This window comes from Sylvia atricapilla, unplaced genomic scaffold (genome assembly GCF_009819655.1).
Source record: "Sylvia atricapilla isolate bSylAtr1 unplaced genomic scaffold, bSylAtr1.pri scaffold_125_arrow_ctg1, whole genome shotgun sequence".
NCBI lineage: Eukaryota > Metazoa > Chordata > Aves > Passeriformes > Sylviidae > Sylvia > Sylvia atricapilla.
Window position 1 is genome coordinate 3,179 of NW_027077053.1, and position 26,643 is coordinate 29,821.

General features: G+C 55.6%; 4 protein-coding genes across 5 annotated transcripts; all 4 read right to left on the reverse strand.

The window, feature by feature from the left end:
* Positions 1-596: 596 nt before the first annotated feature.
* Positions 597-4,006, reverse strand: ECH1 (enoyl-CoA hydratase 1). The gene is made up of 11 exons (XM_066340162.1): positions 3,951-4,006; positions 3,333-3,531; positions 3,144-3,232; positions 2,730-2,851; positions 2,583-2,631; positions 2,162-2,226; positions 1,997-2,067; positions 1,846-1,917; positions 1,282-1,432; positions 743-868; positions 597-655 (listed from the first exon to the last, which is right to left on the reverse strand). Exons 1-10 carry the CDS (start codon positions 3,982-3,984, stop codon positions 764-766), a joined length of 957 nt encoding a protein of 318 aa, XP_066196259.1. The 5' UTR covers positions 3,985-4,006; the 3' UTR covers positions 597-655; positions 743-763.
* A 217-nt stretch (positions 4,007-4,223) lies between these two features.
* Positions 4,224-16,007, reverse strand: HNRNPL (heterogeneous nuclear ribonucleoprotein L). Its single transcript, XM_066340164.1, has 13 exons — positions 15,749-16,007; positions 15,104-15,222; positions 14,634-14,871; positions 14,271-14,356; positions 13,750-13,846; positions 13,189-13,261; positions 7,419-7,490; positions 6,480-6,784; positions 6,048-6,169; positions 5,539-5,740; positions 5,069-5,126; positions 4,885-4,980; positions 4,224-4,456 (listed from the first exon to the last, which is right to left on the reverse strand). Exons 1-13 carry the CDS (start codon positions 15,983-15,985, stop codon positions 4,398-4,400), a joined length of 1,764 nt encoding a protein of 587 aa, XP_066196261.1. The 5' UTR covers positions 15,986-16,007; the 3' UTR covers positions 4,224-4,397.
* Positions 16,008-17,682: 1,675 nt separating this feature from the next.
* PSMD8 (proteasome 26S subunit, non-ATPase 8) lies at positions 17,683-21,358 on the reverse strand. Of its 2 annotated transcripts, XM_066340160.1 has the most exons (7): positions 21,115-21,351; positions 20,601-20,673; positions 20,016-20,118; positions 19,502-19,667; positions 19,080-19,180; positions 18,552-18,663; positions 17,683-17,860 (listed from the first exon to the last, which is right to left on the reverse strand). In XM_066340160.1, the coding sequence occupies exons 1-7, from the start codon at positions 21,304-21,306 to the stop codon at positions 17,723-17,725; spliced, it is 885 nt and encodes a 294-aa protein (XP_066196257.1). In that variant the 5' UTR covers positions 21,307-21,351; the 3' UTR covers positions 17,683-17,722. The 2 variants fall into 2 exon arrangements, with proteins under 2 accessions (XP_066196257.1, XP_066196258.1); XM_066340161.1 differs by lacking the exon at positions 18,552-18,663 and having other exon boundaries at positions 21,115-21,358.
* Positions 21,359-23,217: 1,859 nt separating this feature from the next.
* LOC136374775 (sodium/calcium exchanger 2-like) lies at positions 23,218-26,636 on the reverse strand. Its single transcript, XM_066340165.1, has 7 exons — positions 26,281-26,636; positions 25,649-25,752; positions 25,545-25,562; positions 24,884-25,008; positions 24,711-24,810; positions 23,955-24,230; positions 23,218-23,594 (listed from the first exon to the last, which is right to left on the reverse strand). The coding sequence occupies exons 1-7, from the start codon at positions 26,565-26,567 to the stop codon at positions 23,218-23,220; spliced, it is 1,287 nt and encodes a 428-aa protein (XP_066196262.1). The 5' UTR covers positions 26,568-26,636.
* Between the last annotated feature and the right edge of the window lie 7 nt (positions 26,637-26,643).

A 26,643-nucleotide genomic window follows, 5' to 3' on the forward strand; every position in this document is an offset into this window, starting at 1 on the left:
TGCCTGGCTCCTCTCACTGGGTGCAGCTTCTCACAATGGGATGGTGTCCTTGGAGTAGATGGTAAATGAGCAGCAGGTATCTCCTGGGAGAGAAAAAAACCAAGTTATTAATGGTTTTAACAGCTGGCTCCTTAACAGACAATATCTCCCTGGGCAGAGGATGGGTCCTGGAAGGGATTAAACAAACCTGTTGCAAATGGTTTTACCAGCTGATAATGGAATTAAAAGACAGCATTGCAACCTAAGACAGGTAAATGTTACTTGTTATATAAATATCTAGGTTGAGTATTTGTTTTATTTTAGGAGAAAAATAATCCCTCAGTGATCGGGTGGGTCCCTTGAGGACAACAGGTACTGAGTTTGAAATCCACCCCAAAATTCACCTCAAATTCACCCAAATTCCACCAAAAAAATCCACTTGAAATTCACCAACAATTCAACCAAAATCCACCTAAAAAATTTGCCCCAAATCCTCCCAAAATCCATTCTAAATTCACCTGAAATCCACCCCCAAATCCCTCCCTGGGGCCTCCCCCAGACCCCTGGTGGCACTTTGGGGACACAGGGACCCCCTCAATGACAAATCCAAGGACAGGTGGGGACAAACATGTTTATTGGGGGACACTGAGGTGGCCCCAGAGATGAGCAAGGGGACCTTGGGGACACAGGTGATACCAGAGCTCAGCCAAGGGCACGTCGGTGATGTCGGTGGCACTGGGGTGACATCAGAGGGGAAGGGGACCTTGGGGACACTGAGGGGACATCAGAGCTTGGCAAAGGGGATGTCCTCAGGTCCCTTCTTGTCCAGCGCCGCCTGCACCGACTTGGGGATGTCCTCGGTCTGCAGCATGGCCATGTTCCAGGTGGCCTGGGGACAGGGACAGGACACTTGGGGACAGGGACATGGGGACAGGGACTGCAGCATGGCCATGTTCCAGGTGGCCTGGGGACAGGGACACCTAGGGACAGGACAGGGACATGGGGACAAGGACAGGACACTCCTGGGAACAGGGACAGAATGCCTGGGGATGGGAATGGGACATCCCTGGGGACAGGGACACCTGGGGACAGCTATGGGGATGTGGGACAGGGACACCCACCACGTGCTGTAGCCCCTCGGTGACAGGCCTGTCCCTCGAGTAGACCAGGCTGAGTTTTGGGGGTGGTGACAATGTCTTTTTTCGTTTGTTTTTTTTTTTTTTTTTTTTTTTAAGGTTTTGGGGGTATTTTAGGGTGGTGATCATGTGTTTGGGGGGGTTTTTTGGTGTTTTTGTCACCCACCATGTGCTGCAGCCCCTCGGTGACAGGCCTGTCCCTGGAGTAGAGCAGGTTGACCTTGGTGCCCTGCACGGCCACGGGGCTGCGGGCGGCGATGGCCGAGGCCACCTCCAGGGCCACCTCCAGCAGCGTCTCCTTGTCGGGGAGCACCCGGCTGGGAGATGGGCACACCCCAAAATTAATACCAGAATACACCCCAAATTCACCCCAAATTCACCCCAAAATTCAGCCAAAGGTCTTCACCGAAATTCCCTGAAAAATTCACCCCATAATCCACCCAAATTTAATCCTAAATTCACCCCAAATTCACAAAAATCCATCCCCAAATCCACCAAAAAATCCATCCCAAAGTCCACCAAAAATTCATGAAAAAATCCATCAAAAATTCACCTTGAATTCACCCCAAAACCACCCAAAATCCACTCAAAACTCACCCAAAAATCCAACCAAAATTCACCAAAAAAAATCCCACCCCAAATTTTGGAGCTCCCCCAAGCCAAATTCAGGAGTGTCGTCCCCCCCACGCCAGATTTTGAGCTCCCTCGCCCCAAATTTTGGGGTCCCCACCTGACCAGGCCGCAGCTCAGCGCCTCGGGGGCTCTCATGATGCGGGCAGTGAAGGCGAGTTCATTCACCAGGCTGGGACATCGGGGAGATTTGGGGACATCTTTGGGGGTCCCAGGGGGTTCTCTGTGCCCCTCCCGTGCCCCTCACCCACCTCTGGCTCCCCACGATTTTGGGGAGGCGCTGCAGGGTCCCCACGTCAGCTGCCAGCCCCATGTCCACCTCCTGTGGGGACACCGGGGACACTTGGGGACATCTTTGGGGGTCCCAGGCAATTTGGGGACACCTGGGGGGCTCAGGGGAGTGGCTCGTGTCCCACCTTGACCTGGAACGCGGCTTCCTGGGAGCAGAAGCGAATGTCACAGGCTGAGATCAGATCCACACCTGGGAGGGGAGAAGCCATCATCCTCTTCCCACTTTACCCCATCCTCATTCTCACTCTATCCCATCCCCACTCTCCTCTTCATTCTCATTCCCACTCTTCATCCCAATGCTGATCCTCCTGTTCCCCCACCCCACTGATCCCAATCCCATTCCCCACAATTCCCACCCCATTGTTTCCATTCCCACCCCAATATCCCAATTCCCCAAATCCCACCGTTCTCACCCCACTGATCCTATCCCTGCCCCACTCCAATCCCAATCCCAGTTCTCCCATTCCCCCCGACCCCAAATCCTGACCCCACCCTTTCCATCCTGACCCCAACTCCAAATCTTGACCCCATGCCCGTTTCTCTCACCAGCTCCAATGCAGGGTCCGTGCACAGCAGCAATCACAGGCTTGGGGCACTGCAGGGTCAGGGGGGTCACGGTGGGTTTTTGGGGGGCTCAGGGTGGGGTTAGGGAGGTCAGGGGGTGTTTTGGGGGGCCCTGGGGGTCCCTCTCACCCTCTCCATGGCACTGAAGCTCTCCTGCAGCTCCAGCACACGCTGCCTCAAGCCCCAGGCCCGTCGGGCCACGTCCTCGGGGAGGTCAGCCACCAGCGAGGCCAGGTCAGAGAGGTCAATCCCTGGGGTCACAGTGGGGTCAGAGGCCATGTGGGTCACAGAGATCACAGGTGGTTTGTGGGGGGGGGTCACAAGGGTGACAGGGGTTCATGGGGTCACAGGGTGACAGGGTCACAAGGGTCTTGGGGTTTGGGGGGCCCCAGGGGTTCATGGGGTCACAGGGTCACAAGAGTCCTGGGGGTTTAGGGGGGTCCTGAGGGTTTGGGGGCATCCCAGGGGTTCATGGGATGACAGGGTCACAAGGGTCCTGGGGGTTTGGGGCGGGTCCCAGGGGTCAGGGCTGTTCCAGCTCACCAGCAGTGAAGGCGCTGCCGGCCCCGGACACGACGATGACACGGCACGAGGGGTCCTGGGAGAGCTCCTGGAAACACTCCCGGAGCTCCCTGGGCCACAGGACACCAGTATGGACCAGCTGGGTGTCCTAGGGCGTCCCCCCAGATCCCCTTCCAGTTCCATCCCAGTCTCTCCCAGTGTCCCCAGTACCTCCAGCACTGCAGGTTCATGGCGTTCCGTTTCTGGGGCCGGTTCAGCTCCAGGTGCAGGACGTGGCCCCGCTCCCGCTGCAGCCGCAGGGTCCCAAACTCCCGAGGGGTCCCCGAATCCTGGGGGGTCTCCGGAGCCTTCACAGCCTCTGACGCCATTGGCTGGGCCCGCAGCAGCACTGGGACCAGCCTGGGATGGACTGGAGAGGAACGGGGGACACCGGAGCAGAGCTCAAGGTACTGGGATGGACTGGGGGGCACTGGGACGGCACTGGGACCTGCTGACCACAGCTCGAGGCATTGGAATGGACTGGGGGAGGACTGGAGCAGGGCTCAAGGAACTGGGAGGAACTGGGATGGGACTGGGACCTGCTGGAGCAGCATCTCCAGGGCCCTGGGGGGGTCCCGGAGCCTTCACAGCCTCCGACACCATCCGGGATCAGACTGGGAAGGGACTGGGACGAACTGGGACGAACCGAGGGGGCCCTGGGGGTCACGTGATGGGTCTGGAGGCGAGGTCAAGGTCACTGGGGCGGCGTCCCGGTAAGGTCACGTGACGGGTCTGGGTGGGGTTAAGGTCACCCGGGGGTCCCGTGTCCCTCCCGGGGCCGCCACTCACGTGCCCTCCGCAGCCGCGCCAGCCCCGCCGCCATCGCACCGCGCCCGCCGCTAGGGGCCTCCCGCACTTCCGGCCTCCGCAGCCAATGGGAGCGCGAGGTGTGCCGCGCCACCCCGGGCTGGCGGAAGTGACGTGTTTCACCCCGCCCTACCGAGGCGGAAGTGACGCTTGACACACCCCCCCCAACCCCTCTCGAGAGTTCCTGAACTCCCCTAAATCCTCTTAAAACTCCCCAAAACAAAAAACCCCCAAATCTTCCCCAGACCTTTCGGGTTTCGTTTTCCAAACAACTTTATTGAGGGGATGGGGCCCGGTCGGGTCCTTAAAAATGGGGGGAGGGGAGAGAACAAACAGTGGGGGAGGGGCGCTGTGTGCCACCCCTCGGGCTTAAAAAAAGGGGGAGAACGGGAGCGTCCCGGGGGGATTCTGGAGGTCCCGGGGAGTCCCTTAGGACGCGTGCTGCGCCGTGGAGAAGCAGAGCTTGAGCGTGTAGGGGTAGGGCCCGTCTGTGGGGGGAGACAAGGGGGTCAGTGGGGGGACAAATATGGGGTTGGGGACAGCTGGGAACCCCAAAACCACCCAAAAGCCACCCTGGGATCCCCCCAAACCTCCCCTGGAAGCCCCAAAAACCACCCGGGACCCAGAAATGTCCCCCGGGGGTTGGGATATGGAGCCAGCTAAAGGCCTGGGGACCCTTGGGGACACCTAGGGATGTTTTGGGGATACCTGGAACCCCCCCCCCGGGAACCTCAAAAACCCTCCTGAGACCCACAAGTGTTCCCTGGGGTTGGGAACATGAGGCTGGCCATGCCCTGGTGGATGTTTGGGGACGTTTGGGGACACTTTGGGACACGTGGAACCCCCAAAAACCAGGCTGGGACCCCCCCAGACCCCCCGGGACCCCCCCCCCCAAGCTCCCCCCACAGTCACTCACTGGGGTTTTTCATCTGGAAGTGGTTGAGGAAGCCAAGAGTCTCCAGGGCGTCACTCTTGGAGTCCCACTCGAGGAGCCCTGAGGAGCTGCGCTCACCTGGGGGTCACAGGGGGGTCAGAGGGGGCTCACAGGGGGGTCAGAGAGGGGTCACAGGGGGCTCAGGGACCCTTCCCCTCACACTTACTCTTCCCTGAGAACACCTTGACCGAGGAGGGGCGCTTGACACCGAGCTCGTCACAGATCTGGGGGGACACAAGGGGTCACTGGGGGGCTTGGGGGGGTCAGGGAAGGATATGGGGGGGTTTGGGGATAAGGAAGGAGGAGGAAAAGTAGAAAGGGAAGAGGAGAAGGAGCAGGAAGAACTCAAAAAACAAAATGAGAAGAAAAAGAAATGGGAGAAGGAAAAAAAGAAGAGGAAAAGGCAAAGCAGAGATGGAGAGGAAAAGGAGGAGAAGGGCAAAAGGGAGGTAGAGGAGGAGGATGATGAAGCAGGAGGAGGAACAGAAGAGGAAAAGGGAGGACGAGGATGAAGCAGGATCAGGAGGCCAATGAAGATGAGGATGAAGCAGGAGGATAAGGAGGATGAAGGTGAGCACGACGATGACAACAATGATCAGGATGATGAAGATGAGGACAAAGCAGCAGCCTGCCCACCTCATAGAAGTTGTCCTCGGTGACGTCCAGGGGCGCGTTGAAGAAGTGCAGGACATTGCTGGGGTGCTGGATGCGGTTCTTGGCTGCCTGCTCAGGGGTGGAGAAACGGTTGTTGCGGGAGCCACTGAAATCCTTGTAACTGCAGGAGCCGTCCTCGAGGCCGTACGACTGCCCCGGCATGATGGCGTGCTGCTTGGACACGCTGCACGGGGAAAAACAGAGAGAAAAACATCAAAATCCTGCCCCGAAATCCCGTCCTCCAGGCTCTACGACTGCCCTGGCATCGCTCCGTGCTGCTTGGACACACTGTGGAGGGAAAAACACATCACAAATCCTCAAAAATTCATCCTGAAAACCCCCAGAGGGGAAAAAAACAGGTCAGTGGGCTGAAAAACCCCAAAACCCACTCCAAAAACCCTAAAAAAACCCCAAATCGGCTGCAAAAAACACCCCCCAAAAAAGCCCAAAACACCCTAAAAAAGCCCCGAATTCCCCCCGAAATGACCCACCAGACGTTGAGTTTCTGGCCGAACATGAAGTTGTTGTTGAGGTGGGTGATGGCTCTGTCCACGGCGTAACCATCGGCCATCTCCACCATGGCTGCGCCCGGCTTGCTCTTCATGAACTTCACCTGGAGAGGCGACACGTGGACAGGTGAGGGGACACCTGGGACAGGGGCCAAACCTCCTGCAGGAATCCTCAAAATCCCCCTAGGACCCCACAGTTCCCCTGCAGGACCCTCCCTGACCTTCCTGATGTTAGCTCATCGTGACTTGGCCCAAGGACCCCCCAAAATTCCCCCCAAAATTCCCCCCAATCCCCCTCCTCACCTTCTGTGCTCCCACAGAGACCCTGCCACAACTTACCTCCACCTGGTCCAGCCCTACTGCAGCCCCCAAACCCCACCAGGACCCCCCAAATCCCCCCAACCCCCTCCTGACCTTCTCCACGTTCCCATAGAGGCAGAAGACGTTGAAGACCCTGTCACAGTTCATCTTGGCCTGGTCCAGCCCGTAGACCATCAGCACAGGGGAGTCGGCGTGGGGGCCGTAGTCGGGGGGCGGGGGTGGGGGCGGGGGGGGGTGCCCGTACTGGGGGTGCCCCCCATAGCGCCCCCCGGGCCCCCGGCGGTGCCCCCCGCCCACGGGGGGGGGTCCCATGCGCCGCCCCTCGTAGTGAGGAGGAGGAGGAGGCCCGTAGCCTTCGTCGTGGTAGTGGCCGTGGTGGTACCCGGCGTGGGGGCCGCCTGGGGGGGCGCAGAGACGCCACAGTCAGGGGGGGACCCCAAATCCTGACAGGAGTGAGCACTGGGGCAGAGACACTCCACAGTCAGGGGGCACACCCAGAGACTCCCTAAATCCTGCCGGGGGTGAGCAATGGGGCAGAGACACCCCACAGTCAGGGGGGCACACCCAGAGACCCCCTAAATCCTGACAGGAGTGAGCAATGGGGCAGAGACACCCCACAGTCAGGGGGGGACCCCAAATCCTGACAGGAGTGAGCACTGGGGCAGAGACACCCCACAGTCAGGGGGGCACACCCAGAGACCCCCTAAATCCTGACAGGAGTGAGCAATGGGGCAGAGACACCCCACAGTCAGGGGGGCACACCCAGAGACCCCCTAAATCCTGCCGGGGGTGAGCAATGGGGCAGAGAGAGGCCCCCAAACTGTGGGAGCCCCCAAATTAATGACACAGGACCCTCTCAGTTTGTGGCCCCCCACCCCACCGTGGGACCCTCCCAAACTTCCACATCCCAAATTTTCCCCCCAGATTTAACCCCAGCCCCCCAAACCAGCCCCCAGATTCATCCCCCAGACCCCCCAATCTGCCTCCAACCTCCCAAATTTGCCCCCCAGCCCCCCAAGGCTGCCCCCGTACCGTACTCGGCCGGGTGGTCCCCCAGGAGGGGCGGCTGCCGCTGCCGTTTGTTCGGGTTCCCGCCGGGGTCACCTGGGGGTCACACAGGGGTCACAGGGAGGTCACAGGGGAGGGGACACACCCGGGGGGGGGTCACACAGGGGTCACAACCCCCCAGACCCTGCCCCCCACCAGAAGAGAATTTTGTTTGGGTCCCTCCCAGAGATTTTGGGACACTCCCATGAACCAAACTGCCCCCCCGAAGCTCAGGGTAATTAACCTTCAAGTTATTAATTACCCTGTTAATTGTTAATTACAGACATTAACGAGCTTCCCCCCCCCCCCCCCCCAGCACTTGGGGGGCGAGGATCAAGCGCAGGACTGGGTTCAGAACGCAGCATTTCAGTCAAAACCCCCCCTCCAGGAATTCTGTGAGTTTTTTACCCATTTTTTGCAAATTTTCTTAATTTGGGGGGTTTTTTTTCAATTTTTTTTTTTTTTTAATTTTTTTGAGGGGGGGCATTTTTTCCTACTTTTTTTTGGCAATTTTTTCCTAGCCTTTGCTTTTTACAATTTTTTCCCTTTTCTTTTCCAATCTTTTTTGCAGTTTTTTTACAATTTTCCCGCCATTTATTCCCCATTTCTTGACAATTCCTTCACCCTTCTTTTCAATTCTTTTTTCAACATTTTTTCTATTTTTTTCCTTTTCCCCCCCATTTTTATTTTTTTTTTTTTTGGCTCAAGAGAAGACGAAAAGAAGAAAAGAAAGACAAAAAGAGGGGCTACTTACAGCTGCTCGGGGGGGGGACAAAAAAGTCCATTTTGGATTTTATTTTTGGGGAAGGGGCTCCTCTTACCCGCGGCTGCTCCCAGCGCGGCCCCTGCGGCACAGGCGGAGCAAAAGTCACCAAAACGGCCCCAAAATCCCCCAAAAACGGCGCCTAGACCCAGCTTTGGGGGGGCCCCGAAGGTCTGGGGGGGGTCCTGGAATGTTCCTGAATTTTGGGGATTTTTTTCGGGGATTTTCAGGGCCCTCCCGGTTTGGATTTTTTTGGAAGGGCGGGGTTTTGGTGAGATTTTCCAGAAGGGTTTTGGATGGAAGTTGGATTGGAAGAGAGTTCCTGAAACCACTGGAATTGTGAAGTGGAAAGGAGAAGAGTTCCTGAAATCACTGGAATTGTGGCAGGGAATGGAGACAATTCCCTCAAATGACTGGAATTGTGAAGTGAACTGAGAAAAGTTCCTAAAACCACTGGAATTGTGAAGTGGAATAGACAAAAAAAAAAAAAAAATCCTGCAACCACTGGAACTGTGCTGTGGAAAGGAAAAGAGTTCCTAAAACCACTGGAATTCCATCAGGGAATTGAGAGAATTCCTGAAAATATTGAAATGTGGATTTGGAATTGAGAGAATTCCTGAAAATACTGAAATGTGGATTTGGAATTGAGAGAATTCCTGAAAATACTGAAATGTGGATTTGGAATTAAAAGAACTCCTAAAATATTGAAATGCAGATTTGGAACCAAGAGAATTTCTAAATATCACCTAAAAACCATCTTGGATGGCAACTTGTGCTGAGGAAATTCCTAAAAAACACCCAAAAAAGACCACAAAAAGGTTTTGGGTGTTAGAGAATTCCTGAAAATACTGAAATGTGGATTTGGAATTGAGAGAACTACTGAGAATGACCTAAAAACTGTCTTGGAATTGAGAGAATTCTTGGAAGTATTTAAATGTGGTCTTGCATTCCCTAAAAATATTGAAATGTGGCTTTGAAAGTGAGAGAATTCCTGAAAATGTGGATTTGGAAGTGAGAGAATTTTTGAAAATCACCTCAAAATGGTCTTGGGATGTCAACTGTGCTGAGGAGATTCCTAAAAACATCCCAAAGAGACCAAAAAAAGGTCTTGGGTGTGAGAGAATTTCTAAAAATATTGAAATGTGGATTTGGAAGGGAAAGAATTCCTGAAAATACTGAAAATGTGACCTTGGAATTGAGAGAATTTCTGAAAATAGTGAAATGTGGATTTGGAAGGGAAAGAATTCCTGAAAATACTGAAAATGTGGCCTTGGAATTGAGAGAATTTCTAAAAATAGTGAAATGTGGATTTGGAAGTGAAAGAATTCCTGAAAATACTAAAATGTGGCCTTGGAAATGAAGGAATTCTTGGAAATCACCTAAAAATGGTCTTGGATGTCAACTGTGGTGAGGAAATTCCTAAAAATGCCCCAAAAATGGTCTAGAGTGTGAGAGAATTCCCTAAAATCCCTCAGAACTGCATCGTGGATGTGAAAGAATTCCTAAAAGTGCTGGGATTTGGCCTTGGGAGGGAGAGAATTCCTAAAAATGACCAAAAATGGTCTTGGAGAGTCAAGGGTGGCGAGGAAAATCCTAAAAAAAACCCCAGGAAATGGTCTGGGAAGGGAGAGAAGTCCTAAAAACAACCAAAAATGGTTTTTGAAGCTCAGAAATTCCTAAAAACCTTTAAAATTAACAGCTTGGAAGTGGGTAAACCCCTAAGCCACCCCCCCAGGATGGAGCTTGGAAGTGAGAAAATTCCTAAAACTCACCCAAAATCAGCTCTCGGAAGTCAGAGAATTCCTAAAAAAAAAGCCAAACAACCCAGAACCCCTTGGAGAGTGGAAGCAGCCTTGTGGAAAATGCCTAAAAACCCACCAGAAACGGGGTCCTGAAGGTGGTGAGGAAACTCCTAAAAAAAAATCAGGGTTTGGAAAGAATTCCTAAGGAAAAAAAAAGAGCTCTTAGACGCCAATTGTGCCGAGAGGATTCCTAAAAAACGCCAAAATCGGGTCTTGGAATGAGAGCATTCCTAGAAAAACCGTCCTTGGGGCGTATCCGTGCTGTGAAATTCCCAAAAGCCACCAAAATCGGGTCTTGAAAGGGAGAAAATTCCTAAAAATGTCCTTGGAGTGTGTCCATGTTGCAGAATTCTCAAAAACCACCAAGGTTCTGCCTTTGGAAGTGAGAGAATTCCTAGGAAATGCTCCTGTGGTTTGTGCTGATGTTGGAATCCTAAAATTCGTCCCCAATTGTGCCTTTGGGAGTGAAAAAAATTCATAAGGAATATTTTTGGAATGTGTCGATGTTGCAAGAATTCCCGAAAAAATACCCACCAGGTTCGTGCCTTGGAAGTGAGAGAATTCCTAGAAATGTTCTTGGGATGTGTCCATGTTGCTGAATTCTTAAAACTCACCGGGGTTTTTGTACCTTGGGAATGAGAACTCCTAAAAAAAGCCTCCTGGGATGTTGTGTCCATGTTGTGGAATTCCCAAGATCTGCTCTTGGAGTGTGTCGATGTCACAGGATTCCTAAAAACCGCCAGAACTGTGTCTTGAGTGAGAGAATTCCTACAAAAACCCCAAAATGTTCTTGGATTGTGTCTTGGGATGGTTGATGCTGCTGAAATCCTAAAAAACCACCGGGTTTGTGCTTTGGAAATGAGAGAATTCCTAAAAAAAAATGTTCTTGGGATGTGTCCATGCCTTGAGATGTGTCCATGTTGCTGAATTCCTACAAACCACCGGCTTTTGGGCCTCGGGAGTGAGAGAATTCCTAAAAATTCCACTGGTTTGTGCCTTGGAAATGAGAATTCCTAAAGAAACGTTCCTGGAATGTGTTGGTGTTGCTGAATTCCTAAAAAGCACCGGGTTTGTGTCATGGAAATGAGAGAATTCCTAAAGAAAATGTTCCTGGGATGTTGTGTCCATGTCGTGGAATTCTTAAGAATTGCTCTTGGGTTGTGTCGATGTCGTGGAATTCCTAAAACCACCAGAATATTCTTGGATTGTGTCTTGGAATGCGTCCAACAGCTGAATTCCTACAAACCACTGGGTCTGTGCCTTGGAAATGAGAGATTTCCTAAAGAAAATCTCCTGGAATGTGCCGATGTCGAGTTCCTAAAACCCACCAGGTCCTTGTGCCTTGAAGTGAGAGAATTCCTAAAACCCACCGGGGGTTTGCACCTTGGAAATGAGAATTCCTAATAAGAAAAGCCTCCTGGGATGTTGTGTCCATGTTGTGGAATTCCCAAGAACTGCTCTTGGAGTGTGTCGATGTCACAGGATTCCTAAAAAAACCACCGGGTTTTGTGCCTTGGAAATGAGAATTCCTAAAAACCACCAAAATGTTCTTGCTTTGTGTCTTGTAGTGTGTCCATGTTGCTGAAATCCTAAAACCCACCGTGTCTGTGCCTCGGAGATGAGAGAATTCCTTAAAAAACACCAGGTTTGTGCCTTTGAATTTCCTAAAAAAACCACCAGAATGTTCTTGGATTGTGTCTTGGGTTATGTCCGTGTTGCTGAAGTCCTAAAAATCACCAGATTTGTGCCTTGGAAGAGTGAGAATTCCTAAAAGAAATATTCTTGGGTTGTGTCCATGTTGTGGAATTCCCAAGAATTGCTCTTGGAGTGTGTCGATGCTGCGGAATTCCTAAAATCACCAGAACTGTGTCTTGAGAGAGAATTCCTAAAGAAAATGTTCCTGGAGTGTGTCCATGTTGCTGAATTCCTAAAAACCACCGGGTTTGTGTCTTGGAAGTGAGAGAATTCCTAAGGAATGTTCTTGGAGTGTGCTGATGTTGAGAGAACTCACAAAAAAGCCCCACCGGGTTTTGTGCCTTTGGAAGTGAGAGAATTCCTAGGAAATGCCTCCTGGGTTGTGCAGATGATGTTGAATTCCTAAAAATTCTCCCAAATAGTGCCTTGGAAGTGAGAGAATTCCTAAAAGGAATGTTCTTGGAGTGTATTGATGTTGTTGAATTCCTACAATTCACCCGAATTGTGCCTCTGGGAGCGAGAGAATTCCTAAGGAAATGTCCTTGGGATGTGTCCATGTTGCTGAATTCCTAAAACCCACCAGGGGCTTTGTGCCTTGGAGATGAGAGAATTCCTAAACACCGAATCCTGGACGTGCCGGATTTCTCCGCTCTGCCATTTGGTTTGGTTTTGTGGGGGCCCCTTCGGCCTCGTGTTTTTGTTTTTTCTATTCCTGCTTGGAATTTTGGGGGATCACTTTTTGGTGGGTTTGTTGTTTTTTGGGGGGGGAAGTGGTGGATGGATTGTGCCGTGTCCCTCGACGGGGGGTCCTGCAGGTGCTTTTTTTGGGGTTTTTTTTCAGGTGTTTTTCTCCGTGATTTTGGCCCCCCCCCCCGTGTGGTGTGAGGGATGTGGAGGAGGAGGAGGAAGAGGAGGCGAGGCTGAATCCACCCAGAATGTGCTCGCAGCTGCCCAAGGTAAACCCCTCCCAATCCCTCAATTCTTTGGGAAGGATCCCCCAATTCCTGGGAAGAATCCCACAATTCTTAAGAAAGATTTTCCCAATTTTTTGGGAAGGATTCCCCAACTCTTTGGGAAGGATCCCACAGTTTTTGGGAAAGATCCCTTAATTTTAGGAGGAACCCCCTGGCTCGGTGCCATTGCTTCCCAGCCTGGAACTGGGCCCCACAAAAGGTGGGGATGACCCAAAAAACTCCAAAATAACCCCAAAAAGTCACTTGTGGGGAAAGGAGTCATGGCCTTTTTGTGCCCAGTGTGTGACCCCTACAACCCCCCCAGACTCCAGGTAAGAAAGCAATGACCCCTCCCCCTTTCCAAACTCCCCCAAAATTCCAGGAATTTTCCCCAAAAACTCCACCAGGAGTGTGGCCCCTCCCTCTCTCACACCTGGCTCAGGTGAGCCCCCAACACAAACCCCTCCTCGTGAGCCCCAAATCCCCCAGGACTGCGGCAGGGTTGTGGCCAGATGTGCCCAGGTGTGGCTGTGCTGCATTACCTGTCCCGCTCAGGTTGGGGTTGGTGTAGTCCCAGGTGTCCTGGTCATTCTTGAACACGTTCAGGCGGCTGGGCTGGGGGGGGCAGTGGGGAGGGGAGGGTTTGGAAGCTGCCCAGGTCTGCCCAGGTACCCCCCAGGTGTGCCCCCAGGTACCCTCAGGTGTGTTCACATGCCTTCAGGTGCCCCCAGGTTGCCCATGTACCCCCAGGTATGGTCCTACATGTTCTCAGGTGCCCCCAGGTGTGCACAGGTATCTCCAGGCATGCCCCCAGTTGTCCCCAGATATCTCCAAGTGGGTCCCCAAATGTGTCCAGGTACCCCCAGGTGTGTTCACACGTGTCCTCAGGTGCCCCTAGGTGCGTCCCCAGGTATGTCCCAATGCGTTCCCAGGTGCCTCCAACCACCTCCACGTGTCCCCTCCCCAGGTGTTCCCATGCATACTTCATCTGTCCCCAGGTATGTCCCCAGGTGTCCCTAGTTGTTCCCATGTACCCCTAGGTGACCCTAGGTGTGTCCCAGGTATCCCCAGGTGTGTGTCCAGGTGCATCCAGGTGTGCTCACCTTGGCGTACTCTATCTTGAGGGTGCAGCAGCCCGAGTAGATGTCAGCGCCGTTGAGCGAGGCCTTGGCGCGCTGGGCGCTCTGCACCGAGTCAAACGTGCCCAGGTCAAGGGAAAACTTGGGATTTTGGGGCATTCCCAACGGGATTTTGGGGAATTCACAAAGGGATTCTGGTAATTCTCAATGGGATTTGGAGAATTGTCAAAGGGCTTTTGGGAATTCTCACTGGATTTTGGGAATACTCAATGGGATTTGTAGAATTCCCACTTGGGTTTCAGGAGGTCCCAAAGGGGTTTTGGAACTTCCCAATGAAATTTGGGGAATTCCCACCAGGATTTGGGGACTTTTGGGACCTCAGGGGGGTATGGGGAGCCAGGTGGGGCCACCTGAGCCCTCAAGTGATTTGGGGGCTTGGGGAATTCCCAGGGGAAATTCAGGGGGGCTAGCGGGGTTTGGGGATTTTGGGGACCTCCCCCCCCCCAGCCCCAGACTCTGGGATTCCCAAATTCACTCCAGGATATTCCACCATGGCCTGCACACCGTTCTTGCGGAAGATGACAATTCTCTGCACGGGCCCACAGGGGTTGCAGATGGTGTAGAGAACATCCTGTGGGAAATGAGGGGTCAGTGGGGCCCCAAAACCTGCCTGGAACCCCAAAAACACCACTCTGGGACCCGAAAAACCAACCTGGGACTCCAAAAATACAGCCCAGAGCCCCAAAAACCCAAGCTAGGACACCCCAAACCTCCATCCACTGTGGTGACAGAATAGATCAGGTTGAGGATGGTGAGGAGCAGCATGTTGGTGGTGACCCCAAACCCAAATAAACCCTCCCCAAACCCCAGTAAAACCCCCATAAACCCCTATTCCCATCCCTGCTGACCGTGGTGATAGAGTAGATGGGGTTGAGAATGGTAAAGAGCAGCACGTTGTTGACGCCGCGTGCGTCGTCACTGTCCCCAGGCCGGGAGATCTTCTGGCTGGTGGAGTAGTTGACGAAGGCTGGGTGCCCGGCGAAGTAGATCTGGTTGTCAGCGGCGTAGTTGACGGCATTGCAGGCGCCCAGGATGTCCTCAAACTCCACCAGGGCCTGGCGCTTCTTGGGCATCACCACCACGTAGCTGGGACAGGGAACAACGTCACTCTGGTGTCATCAGCTCGTGGTATCACCACCCCAAAGCGTCACCTCCGTGCAGTTGGGACAAGGGACAGAAGAGTATTGTAACCATTGCTGTAGGATCAACTGTGACACAGCACGACAGTGTGTCACCACCACCGTGGAGCGTCCCCTCATCACCACGTCACCCTCATCCTGTCCCCACCGTGCCACCCTGGTGTCCTTGGTATCCCCACCTGATGGGCCCGAACTCCTGCAGCGCCTCCACCAGGTCAGCCTCCACAATGCCATCGATGAGGCCGCGGATGTGAACCACGGGCGACGCTGGCGTCTTGTGGGGATCTTCATAATTCTCCTGCGGGGATCCAGCGGGAGGGACACCTTGGGGACAGTCCCACGAGGCTGGGGACCCGCCATACCCCCAAAAACCCCACGGCTTTGGGGCCAGGCCGGGGAAAAAGGAGCCTGGGCTCGCCCTCCTTCAAACTTAACTCTCTCAAAAGGGCGATTCGCACCCTAAATATTTTCCCCCCTCAATATTCAATCGCTCTCAGAAGGTTTTTTTTTTCCTCCCCTCAGCCCTTCCCGCCACATTTTCCCCCTCACAACTCTCATCCCCCACATTTTTTCCCTCAGAAAAATCTCTTTTCTCTGTCTCAACTTCTCTTCCTGCCTTTTAACTCTCATGAGGATCTCCTCAGCCCTTCCCGCCATCTTTGCCGCCTCAGACCCCTCCTTCCCCCTCACAGGGGCTTTTTACCCGCCTTCAGCCGCTGCCGCCATATTTACCACGCTCTGAACCTTCCTTCCCGCCTCAAGAAGCTGTTCCTCCTCCTCCTCCCCACACAAAACTCCCTTGCCCACCTTTCCCCCGCTCTCACCGATCCTCCAGCTCCGGCCCCGCCACCGCCGCCCCCCGGTCCACCGGGCCCGTGAGGCGGCGCCTCTGCGCTCTCAGTTTTCAGGCGTTTAGGAGCCCTCCCGCCTTCGCTGCCGCCACCGCCTCCGTAATATCGGCCCGAACCGCCGCCGCCGCCGCCCGCCGCCATCTTCCCCATGTCGGCTCCGCGCCCGCCGCCCTCGGCGCCCTGAGGGCCGCGCCACCGCCGCCGCGACATGGCGCCCCGCTCCGCCGTCCCGCCCACGACACGCCCCCCATTGGCCCGCCCACGCGTCAATCAAGGCGACCGTGCATTCTATTGGCTGAAACTGTTCCCGCCACACCCGCGGCGCCGCGGGCCGTTGTGATTCGCCCAGCCACAGACGCTATCCAGCGTCTATTAGTCCGCTGAGCTGCCTTTCAAAACCTGCCTGAGAATACCATTGGCCGTCGCGCGCAGCGGTCCGCCCGCCCACCGCGTTGATTAGACGAATGGTTGCTCGTCAGGGCGAGGCCCCGCCCTTCTTGTCTAACCTTCAGATCCCACCTCCGTCTTCCCACAGCGCCCTTCGCCTGAGACGCGAACGTCCATCATCATCATCTGGCCATCATTGGCTCGCGTCGAGTAGCCCCGTCCTCTGGTCTGGCCCACCAGGCATGTCGCTCAGTCATTGGCTGAGCTGCACGTCGATCAACACCCGCGCCTGCAACGCCGCACTCTGATTGGTCGATTTGCTGATGTTCTCCCTTGCGATTGGCAGGTGTGTGTGGGCCCCGCCCACGTGGTTAGCTCAGATGGGGACTTTCCCCCTCTTCTCCAGCACTGAGGCTAACTGGCCGGGCACTCGGGATAACCGAGAGTACCCTAGGAGTAACTAGGAGAGTTTAACTGGGAGCACTGAGCCTTCCCTCCCCTGCCCGCAAGGCGGCGCACTCCCGCCTCACCTCATTTCAACCCCGGCCCGCACACTCTCATTGGCCACAAGCCGCGCTGGCCCAACCAATCACCGCGCTCCTCTCATTCCCGCCACCTAATCATCTCAGCCCTTTCATTCAACGCGCGCCTGTTTTTTCCCGGGGAGAACCCCTCAGGGTTGCCTCAACCAATCAGCGCACAGCGCGGGAATCCTCAGCCAATGAGATGAAAGGGGCCGGGGCTTCTCGTGTGAGCTCGGCACCGCCCCCTCCCCAATTCGGGGGCCCCTCAGGACCGAAACGGCCCCAAAATGGCCCCAAACGACGCCGAACCCCCCAAATCGCCTCGCTCTGGCTCCAGCACTTTATTGAAGCATTTGGAGGTTTGTTTTTTTGAGGAGTGGGCTCAGCCCCCCCCCCCCCATTCTGCCCAAAAAGGGGATGCGGGGCGGGGGTGTCTCCAAATCCCCGCACCAAAAGAACCAAAAACTTCGGGGAAATGGGAGTTAAAAGGGAGATCTGGGGTTGCTCTAGGGTGGTCTGAGGGGTTTTTGGGGTCCCCATACCGAGATTGCCCCTAAAAAATGTAACAAAACAGAAAAGAAAATGGGAATAAATTGGGATTTTTGGGGGGTCCCAGGAGTTTTAGCGAGACCCCCTTGCATCAAAACCACTTTTAAATACATAACCGCCCCCCCCCAAAATATTTAAAGCCCTTGAACCCCGCCCCAAAAAGCGCAATAAAATAACGAAATTAAGGAGAATTAACAGGGTTTGGGGGGAATTTTGCGGTCTCAACGTGAGGGGTGCCCAAATCATCTTTAAACAGCTAAAACCCCTCACAAAAAAAAAAAAAAAAAAAAAAAAAAACCAAAAAAAAACAAAAAAAAAAAAACCAAAAAAAAACACAACAAAACAAAAAAAACAACTAAAAAAACAAAACAAAACAAACAAAAAAAACAGTTTAAACCTTCTGAAACCTGCAAAAAAAAGGCAAAAAATACAGGAAAAAACAAGAATAAGAGGAACCGAGGGGGAATTCTGCTGTTTGGAGAGGCCCTCAGACGATCATCTCCAGCTGCCGGGCGTACTCGATCACCTGCGTGGCCAATTCCGTCGAGGGGATCGGGGGGTCCTCGGCCTTCTGCTGCCGCCCCCCAAAGCTGTAATAGTTGGAAGGGCCCAGCACCCAGCCCCGCTGGGAAAGAAACAAGAAAGAGGTTAAAAAAAGGCGTTTGGGGAGGACTGGAAGGGGTTGAAGGGGGTTTGGGGAAGGTTGGAGGGGATCTGAGGCAGACGTTGGGGGATTTTAGGTTCTGAACCACCGTTTTATGGCGCATTAGACTGGTTTTGGGGTGTTTCAGGGTGGTTTTAGGGTGTTTCAGGTTTGTTGGGAGGTGTTTCGGGGCGTTTTGGGGGTGGTCTTGGGTATTTCAGGGTGTCCTGGGGTATTTCAACGTGGTTTTGGGATATTTCAGAGCATTTCAGTATGGTCTCTGATTGGTTTGGGGCTGTTTGGGGGGTATTTCAGGGTGTTTTGATATATTAAAGGGTGATTTCAGATTGTTTTGGGGTGTTACAAAGGTATCTCAGGATGTTTTGCAGCTGTTTTGGGGTATTTCTGGGCATTCAGGGTGTTCTTGGGTATTCCAGTGTGGTTTTGGGGATATTTTGGGGCATTTCAGGGCTGTTTTGGGTGGTTTCAGGGTGTTTCAGGGCTGCTTCTGAGGTATTTCAGAGTGGTTTTAGGGTATTTCAGAGCATTTCAGGGTATTTTGGGGATAATTCTGGGGTATTTCAGGGTGGTTTAAAGGCAGTTTTAGGGTGTTTTGAGGTATTTCAGGGTGGTTTTTGGTGGTTTCATGGCAGTTTTGGGGCTCCTCAGGTACCTTCTTGGCGTAGTCGGTCATTTTCCGGGGCGAGCTGAAGAAGAGGATCCGCGCAGCCTCGGGGAACAGGATCCGCTCGTAGGCGGCCTCGATGCACCCAGCAATCTCATCCCTGGGGTTGTGGGGATCACAGGGGGCTTCAGGGGGTGTGGGAGGATGTGGGGGGGGGGTGGGGGGGATTGGAGGGGGTTTGGGGAGGATCAGAGAGGATTTGGGGGGATTTGAGGGGGTTTGGGGAGCTTATGAGGGGATTTTGGGGGGATTTGAGGGGGTTTGGAGGGGATCAGGGAGAATTTTGGGGGGATTTTCAGGGGTTCTGAGGGAGTCTGGTAGAGGAGAGAAGAGGTTTGGGGAGGATTTTTGGGGTCCCAGACCTGACGGTGTCCAGCAGGATGTCGATGAAGAAGGTGTAGCTCTGTCCAGAGTGGGTTTGAGGTATTTTTGGGGTCGTTTTGGGGATATTTTGGGGGGGAATTTTGGGATTTGGGTTTCAGGGGGATTGTGAGGAAGATTTTTGGAGTCCCAGACCTGATGGTGTCCAGCAGGATGTCGATGAAGAAGGTGTAACTCTCTGCTGGGATGTTGCCCTTGGCCAGGAACACTTTGTTGTAGCTGCCCTCCATCAGGTACTGGGGGAAAAAACGGGATAAAACACTCAGAAATGGGATAAAACACCTCAAAAATAAGAATAAACATATGGAAAATGGGGTAAAACACCCAAAAAAGAGCAAAACACCACCAAAATGGCATAAAACACCAAAAACGTGGGGTTAAATACCCCAAAAAATGGGGTAAAACAACCAAAAATCAGATAAAATACCCCAAAACTGGGGTAAAACACCCCCAAAAAGGTTCAGACCTCCCCAGCATGGCACAGATCAGCTCCAAGTGGAATTCCAGCCACAAATCCCACCTAAACTCCCCCAGGACCCCCCAAATCCCCCCAATACCTGCTCCAAGGACACGGGGTGCCTGATGAAGAGGTTCCCCTGGATGTCAGGGGCAGGCAGCCTCTCCAGCTCGGTGTGGAACTCGGCCACACGGTTCTGGGACAGCAGGAACAGCAGGTTCAGCCCCAGCAGCTGGTGCCGTGACGCCGACTCGGGCAGCTCCTCCCTGCCAAGGGTTCCGGAATGTTCTGGGGGCTGATGGAAGCGGGGACAGCCCCGGGGGGTCCACGCAGACACCCAGAAATGAGGTGGGTTTTGGTTTTTTGGTTTTTTTTTTTTGGTGGTGGGGGGGGGGGGGTTCTTGGGATCTTTTTGGTGATCCTAGGGTATTTTGGGGGGTCCCTAGGGTGTTTTTGGGTCCCTCGAGGTGTTTTCCAGAAATGTCCCTCGCACAGAGCCCCAGGAATCCCCCCGACCCCCCAAATCCCTCCCAGACCCCCATGAATATCCCCAAATCCTCCTCCAGACCCTCTGGAATCCCCCCCCAGACACCCAGGAACGCCCCCAGACTCACTTATAGTCAAAGTAGTAGCACTTGAGCTGGGCCATGTAACGCTCAAAGGACGGGATGTCCTTCCTCAGGATGCTCCACTGGGCCCCAATCTCCAGGATATCCCCTGGAAAAATGGGAATTTTGGGCTGGGAAAAGCAGTTGGAGCAGGGCCAGAGGGGTCTGGGGGCATTTGGGGGAGAATGAGGTTGAATTGGGTAGGATTTGGGGGGATTTGGATTGGATTTGGGTGGGTTTGGGGGAGATTTAAGGGGCGTTTGGGTGGGTTCTGGTGAGATTTGAGGGGTTTGGGTCAGATTTGAAGGGATTTGGGGGAAATTTAGGGGGCTTTGGGGGAAATTTAATGGGGATTTGGGTGAGTTTGGGTTGGATTTGAGGGATTTGGGTTGAATTTAGGGTGATTTGGGTTGGATTTAGGGAGATTTGAGTTGGATTTGAGGGGATTTAGATTAAATTTAAAAGCCATTTGGGTTGGATTTCAGCAGAATTCTGGGACCATTTTTCTGGGAATTCAACCCCACCACTCCCCTCAGGAACCCCCAAAACGGGGAATTTTGGGGCGATTTGGGCACATTTGGGGGCACTCACGGGCCAGGATCAGCTGCTGCTTGGTCATGGAGGAGCCCGAGGTGGGGAGGAAATTCAGGTCCAGGAGAGCGACCTGGGGGGAATTTGGGGAGATTTGGGGGAACCCTGGGGGGGTCCCCTCACCCCTGATTCACCCAGTTAATAAATGGTTTGGGATTAATTAATGGCTGGCTGTTAATGGGTGTTTACAGCTCGGGCAGGAAATGAGAGAAGAGAGGATTGGGACACCCCAAAATCCCGAGGATCCCCAGAATTCGGGACACGCCTCCCCGAGAGACCCCAAATTCCGCATTCATTCCCCCAAAATCAGGATTTCACTCAGCCCCAGTAGCAGGGAACCCCTCGGACCCCACAAATCCCCTCTGAGGCCCCCCAAATCCCCCCTCAGATCCCCCAAATTCCCCCTTAGACCCTCAAATCCTGTGTGAGGCCCCCCCCGACCCCTGGAATCGCCCCTCAGACACCCACAATCCCTCCAAATCCTCTTTCAGATCCTCCAAATCCCAATTCTCACCTTCAGCCTGCCCAGGGCCTCTCCGCACTTGGCCAGGTTGGGGCTCTTGCGGCCCCACTCTCCCTTGAGCTGCTCGTAGAGGCCGGCCGCGGCTCTCAGACCCCCGCCGGGCCCCGCCGGGCCCCCCAGGCCCAGCCCGGTTCCCCCCGGGCCCGTCCCGGCCGCGGCCCCGGCCCCGTTCGGCACCGCCATGACTGCGCGCCAACGCGACACTGCCGCGCCGCACCCGCCGGGCTTTACTGCCCATCACCCGGGTAACGCCGCCGCGGCTTTACGGCTCCGCCGGGGTCGCCACGGCAACGCCACCGCCCCCCCCTCCGCTTTATGGCACCCCTCCGGTTAGTGTCGCCGTGACAACGCGCGGTACTGCGCGGCGGTAACCACGGTAATGCGGCGCTTCAGCGCGACCACCGCTGCGCTTTACGGCAACCCCCCCCCCCCCGGCCTCTGAAGGGGCTTCGGGAACCTCTGGAGGGGTTTGGGGGCCCCCGGGGTGGTTTTGGGGTCCACAGGGCTTTTTGGGGGTCCCCAGGGTGTTTCTGGGGATCCCCGGTGTGTTATTAGGGGTCTCCTGGTCGTTTTTGGGGTTCCTAAAGTGTTCTTCGGAGTCCTCAGGGTATTTTGGGAGGTCCCCGAGGTGTTCTTGGGGCTTCCTGAGGTGTTTCGGGGGGTTCTCGGGATCTTTTTGGTGATCCCAGGGTATTGGGTATTTTGGGGAGTCTCTGGGGTGTTTTTGGGTCCCTCGAGGTGTTTTTTGGTGTCACCTGGGATATTATTTTGGGGGGGGGGGGTACCATGTCAGTCGCCATGGCAACGCTCTGCTTGCCCTTTCACGTCTCCCGCGCCCTTTGCGACAGCCGCGCGCTTTACGGCCGTAGCCACGGGGCGGGACCGAGGGGTGACGTCACCCTAAACTCCGCAAGAGTGACGTAATTGTGCGTGTGACGCCACTGGGTCTCGCACTCACTCACAGCCGGGTTTGGTTTTGGGGTTTTTTTGTTATTTTTGGTTTTGTTTCTGGTTTTTTTTGTTTGGTTGGTTGGTTTTTTTGGGGGGTGCAGCTCCCAGACCCCCCCCCAAGCCCCCCACCCCTCCCCACCCCATCACGCCCCTCCCCCCCCTTCCCCCCCCCCCCCTCCCTTTTACAAACGCTGCGAGATAAGAAACGACCCCGGGCTGGGAAATTTGGGAGTCCCTGAAAGGGTTTGGGGTCTCTAAGGGGGTTTGGGGGTCTCGGGGGCGATTTGGGGGAAGTCCTGGGGGTCCCTGAGGCATCCCTGGGGTGGGGGGGACCCAAAAAAGGAGAGTGGGGCAGGGAGGCCCTGAGGGGACAAAGGGGAACCCCAAAAGTGACCGGGGCACATCGCGGGGGGGGGAACCTCAAGGACCCGTCCTTGTCCCCGGCCGCCACCTCCTGCTGGCCTGTGTTAATGCCCAGTGCTCCCAGTACAGCCCAGTGCCCCCAGTCAGAACCCCTGGATGTGGCAGTGATGGCCAGACTGGCCAAGAAGATCTCTGGGGTGTCACAGAGTGTCCCCTATCCCCTCATTCCTTGTCCCCACAGTGTCACCCAGCCCCTCCCAATTCTCCTCAGTCCCCCCCAGTCCCTCCCAGTCCCCCCAGTCAGAACCCCTGGATGGGACAATACACCTCTAGGCTGGCCAAGGAGTGACACGGTGTGATCCCTGTCCCCATCCCTAACATGTCCCCCAGTCCTTCCCAGTGCTCCCAGTCCCCCCAGTCCCCATTCAGAACCCCTGGATGTGGCAGTGATGGCTGAAAGGAGCTATGGGGTGACACTGGCTGGCCCCTGTCCTTGTCCCCATTGTTCCCCCGGTTCTCACAGTCCCTCCCAGTCCCCCAATTCAGAACCCTTGGATGTGACAATACGCCTCCAGGCTGGCCAAGAGGAGCCCTGGGGTGACACTGGGTGACCCCTGTCCCCTCTGTCCCTGTTCCCCCAGCCTCTCCCAGTCCCCCCGGTCCCCATTCAGAAGCCCTGGATGTGACAATACACCTCCAGGCTGGCCAAGGGGTGTCACAAGGGATCCCTGTCCCCTCTGTCCCATTCCCCCAGCCCCTCCCAGTCCCCCCGGTCCCCATTCAGAAGCCCTGGATGTGACAATACGCCTCCAGGCTGGCGAAGAGCACGTAGAGCAGCCAGAGCAGCAGGAAGAGCCCGGCCGTCAGCACTTTGGGGGCTCGGGGCCCCCCCAGCTCGCCCCCGATGGGCGCCCGGCGCCGCCACAGCAGCACGGCGATGGCCAGGAAGGCGAAGATGGTGAAGAGGGTGACGGGGAAGGCCAAAGTGCCGGGGGGCACCAGGAAGGGACGTCCCTGAGCCGCCCAGTAGACGGCGGCCACCGACCAGGCCAGCCCCAGGCCCAGGAAGACGTTGACGGCGTTGGAGCCGGTGACGTTGCCGATGGAGGCGTCGGCGCACGGGTCCTGCAGGGCGGCCACGCGGCTGGCAAAGGTGTCTGGGGGGACATTGGGGGCAATCAGGACGTTGGGGACATCCAGGACCTTGGGGACAATCGGGACGTTGGGGACATCCAGGGTATTGGGAGCTCAGGGTGACATTGGGGACGTCGGGGATGTTGAAGGTGACAAAGACCACGGAGTTGACAAAGTCCTTGAGACCCTGTCCCTTATCCCACCCCCTCATCCCCATGTCCCAGTGATGTCCCCAGCAATGTCCCCAATGTCCCTCACCAGGGATGCAGGTGCCCAGGGCCACGAAGACCATGGTGTTGACCGAGTCCTTGAGGCCCAGGGTCCCTGTCCCTTGTCCTGTCCCCTTACCCCCACATCCCCACCATGTCCCCGGTGTCCCTTACCGGGGATGGAGGTGCCCAGGGCCACGAAGACCACGGCGTTGACCGAGTCCTTGAGGCCCAGGGTGCAGCCAAAGTGGGCGGCCAGGTCCCCGATGAGCGCCGTCAGCAGCGCGAGGAGGAGGATGGAGACGCCGAAGGCCGCCCAGCCCCCCAGCAGCGCCGTGGGGGGGACACAGGCGAACAGAACCTTCCAGAACACCGTCAGGAAGTGCATGACGTAATCGAAGCACGACGGCAGCCGCTCCTCGCGGCCTTCGTCGTCCTCATCCTCGTCACCTGTGGGGACAGCGGGGTGTCACCAGGTGGGGGACATTGGGGCTGGGGCGGCGGTTGCTGGGTGGTGACATCAGGGTTGGGGTCACCAAGGTGGTGGCATCAAAGTTGGGGTCACCAAGGCGCTGGCACCAGGGCTGTGGGTCCCCGTGGTGGCACCAGAGTGATGGGGGACAGCAAGATGGGGGACACCATGGTGGTGGCACTAGAGTTGGGGTCCTCAAGGTGGTAGCACCAGGATTGGGGGTCCCAGGGTGGTGTCACCAAGGTGATGGCCAAAGGATGGACATTGGGGTCCCTTAGGGGACCCTGGGCAAGGTGGGAGGACCCTGAGAAGACCTTGGGGACACCAAGGAGACATTGGGGATCCTCTGCCACCTGCACTGACTGTGGCCCTGGGAATGGCAGGGGGACACTGTGGCTCTTCAGGGGACCCTGGGGACACCTCGGGGACCCTGGGGACATCAGGGACCCCAGTGCCACCTGCGCTGACGGTGATGGCTTCCAGGAACTGCTCTCGCCACGAATGGGTGCCGATGACGGTGGCCAGGTTGGTTTTCTTCATCAGCTTGTCCACCGTGTTCTGGGGACATCAGGGGACAATCAGGCCACGTCCCCTCAGCGTCCCCGATGTCCCCCAGTGTACCCAGGGTCACCTTGAAGTCATAGGACTCCTCGATGACCACCTCGAGGCGCCGGTTGTCACCCAGCACGGGTTTTCCCATGTCGGCGATTCGCCGCGCCTCCTCCTCCTCAGCCGAGAGCTGCCGCTCGCTGTCCCCTGCCGGGGGACATGGTGTGGGACATGGGGACGTGGGGACAGCGTGGGGACAGCATGGGGACAGGGAGACATGGGGACAGTGTGGGGACACGGGGACAACGTGGCTGCGCCTCCTCCTCCTCGGCCGAGAGCTGCCGCTCGCTGTCCCCTGCCTGGGGACATGGTATGGGGACATGGGGACAGTGTGGGGAGAGCATGGGGACATGGTACGGGACATGGTGTGGGGACAGAGTGTGGGTGTGGGGACATGAAGACATGGTTTGGGGACAAAGGTGGGGACATGGTGTGGGGACAGCATGGGGACACAATGTGAGGACATGGGGACATGAGGTGGTGCCACGAGGACACAACACAGGGACACATCACAGGGCATGAGGACACAGTGTGGGGCCATGGGGACAATGACATGGGGACAGGGGGACACATCACGGGGTCATGGGGACCTGGCATGAGCACACAGTGTGGGGACACGGCGACATACACAGTCATGAGGACATCCATGGTCATGGGACGTGTCCGAGGCCGAAGGCTCCTACCTTGGGCGAGCAGAAGAGCTGAGGAGAGAGGGGAGGGACAGTGATGAGACCCCTGGTGTCCCCTCAGTGTCCCCTCCCTCAGTGTCCCCTGGGTGTCCCCATACCCGAGATGCCACGCTTGAGCCAGCGCGGTGTCCCCAGCTCGATGAAGAAATTCTCCTTCTTCTCGTACTCCTCATCGTCAACGATCTTCACCTGCAGCGTCTTCCTGCGGCGAGAGGGACAACAGGGCAGCCATGGCATCGTCATCATCATCATTGTCATCCAGAGTTATCAACCAGTCGTCATCATCATCATCATCCACCGTCATTATGATCATTTAGCGTCATCATCATCTCCCGTCATAGCCTTCCTCCTTGTCATCACCATGACGATGACGATGACCGTGACTGGTTGATAACTCTGGATGACGATGATGATGGTGTTTCCATCCATCCATGATCCATTCTCCTCTTCCTCCCTCCAAACACCCACCCAACGACCCAACCATCCTCTTCCATCTGCGACCAACCAATGACCCATCCATCCATCCATCATCTCCCTATCCATCGTCCATCCTCTTCCTCTTTCATCTCTATCCATCCATCATCCATCCATCCTCCATCCTCCTCCATCTCCACCCAACCAATGGCCGAACCAATGACCCAACCACCCTCTTCCTCTTCCATCTCCATCCTCTCCCTCTCGCACCTCCACCCCTCATCCCTCACTCCCCCCGTCCCCTGGAGTCTCTCACGCCGTCTCGTCGTTGCGGAACTCCAGCTCCCCGCTGGCGTCCTCGTAGTCCACTCCTCCTCCTCGGGCCGTGCCCTCCACGGTGCGGAAGGGCACCATGACGGTGCCCCGCGCCCCCGAGCTTCTCACCACCGTCACCTCCACGTGGCCCTGGCACTCGCTGACCCGCACCGACCGCTCCCGGAACCCGAAGATACCAGCGTGGTCGTCGTCCAGGATGGTCACCGTGGCCACCAGCGGCGCCACCAGCTTGCCCTTGGGGTGGTCCTCGGAGTCGGCCTCGAACATGCCCTCAGCATCGCCCACGCGCAGGTTCAGCAGCCGCACGAAGAAGTGCTCATCCTCCTCGAAGATGTCATCGTCA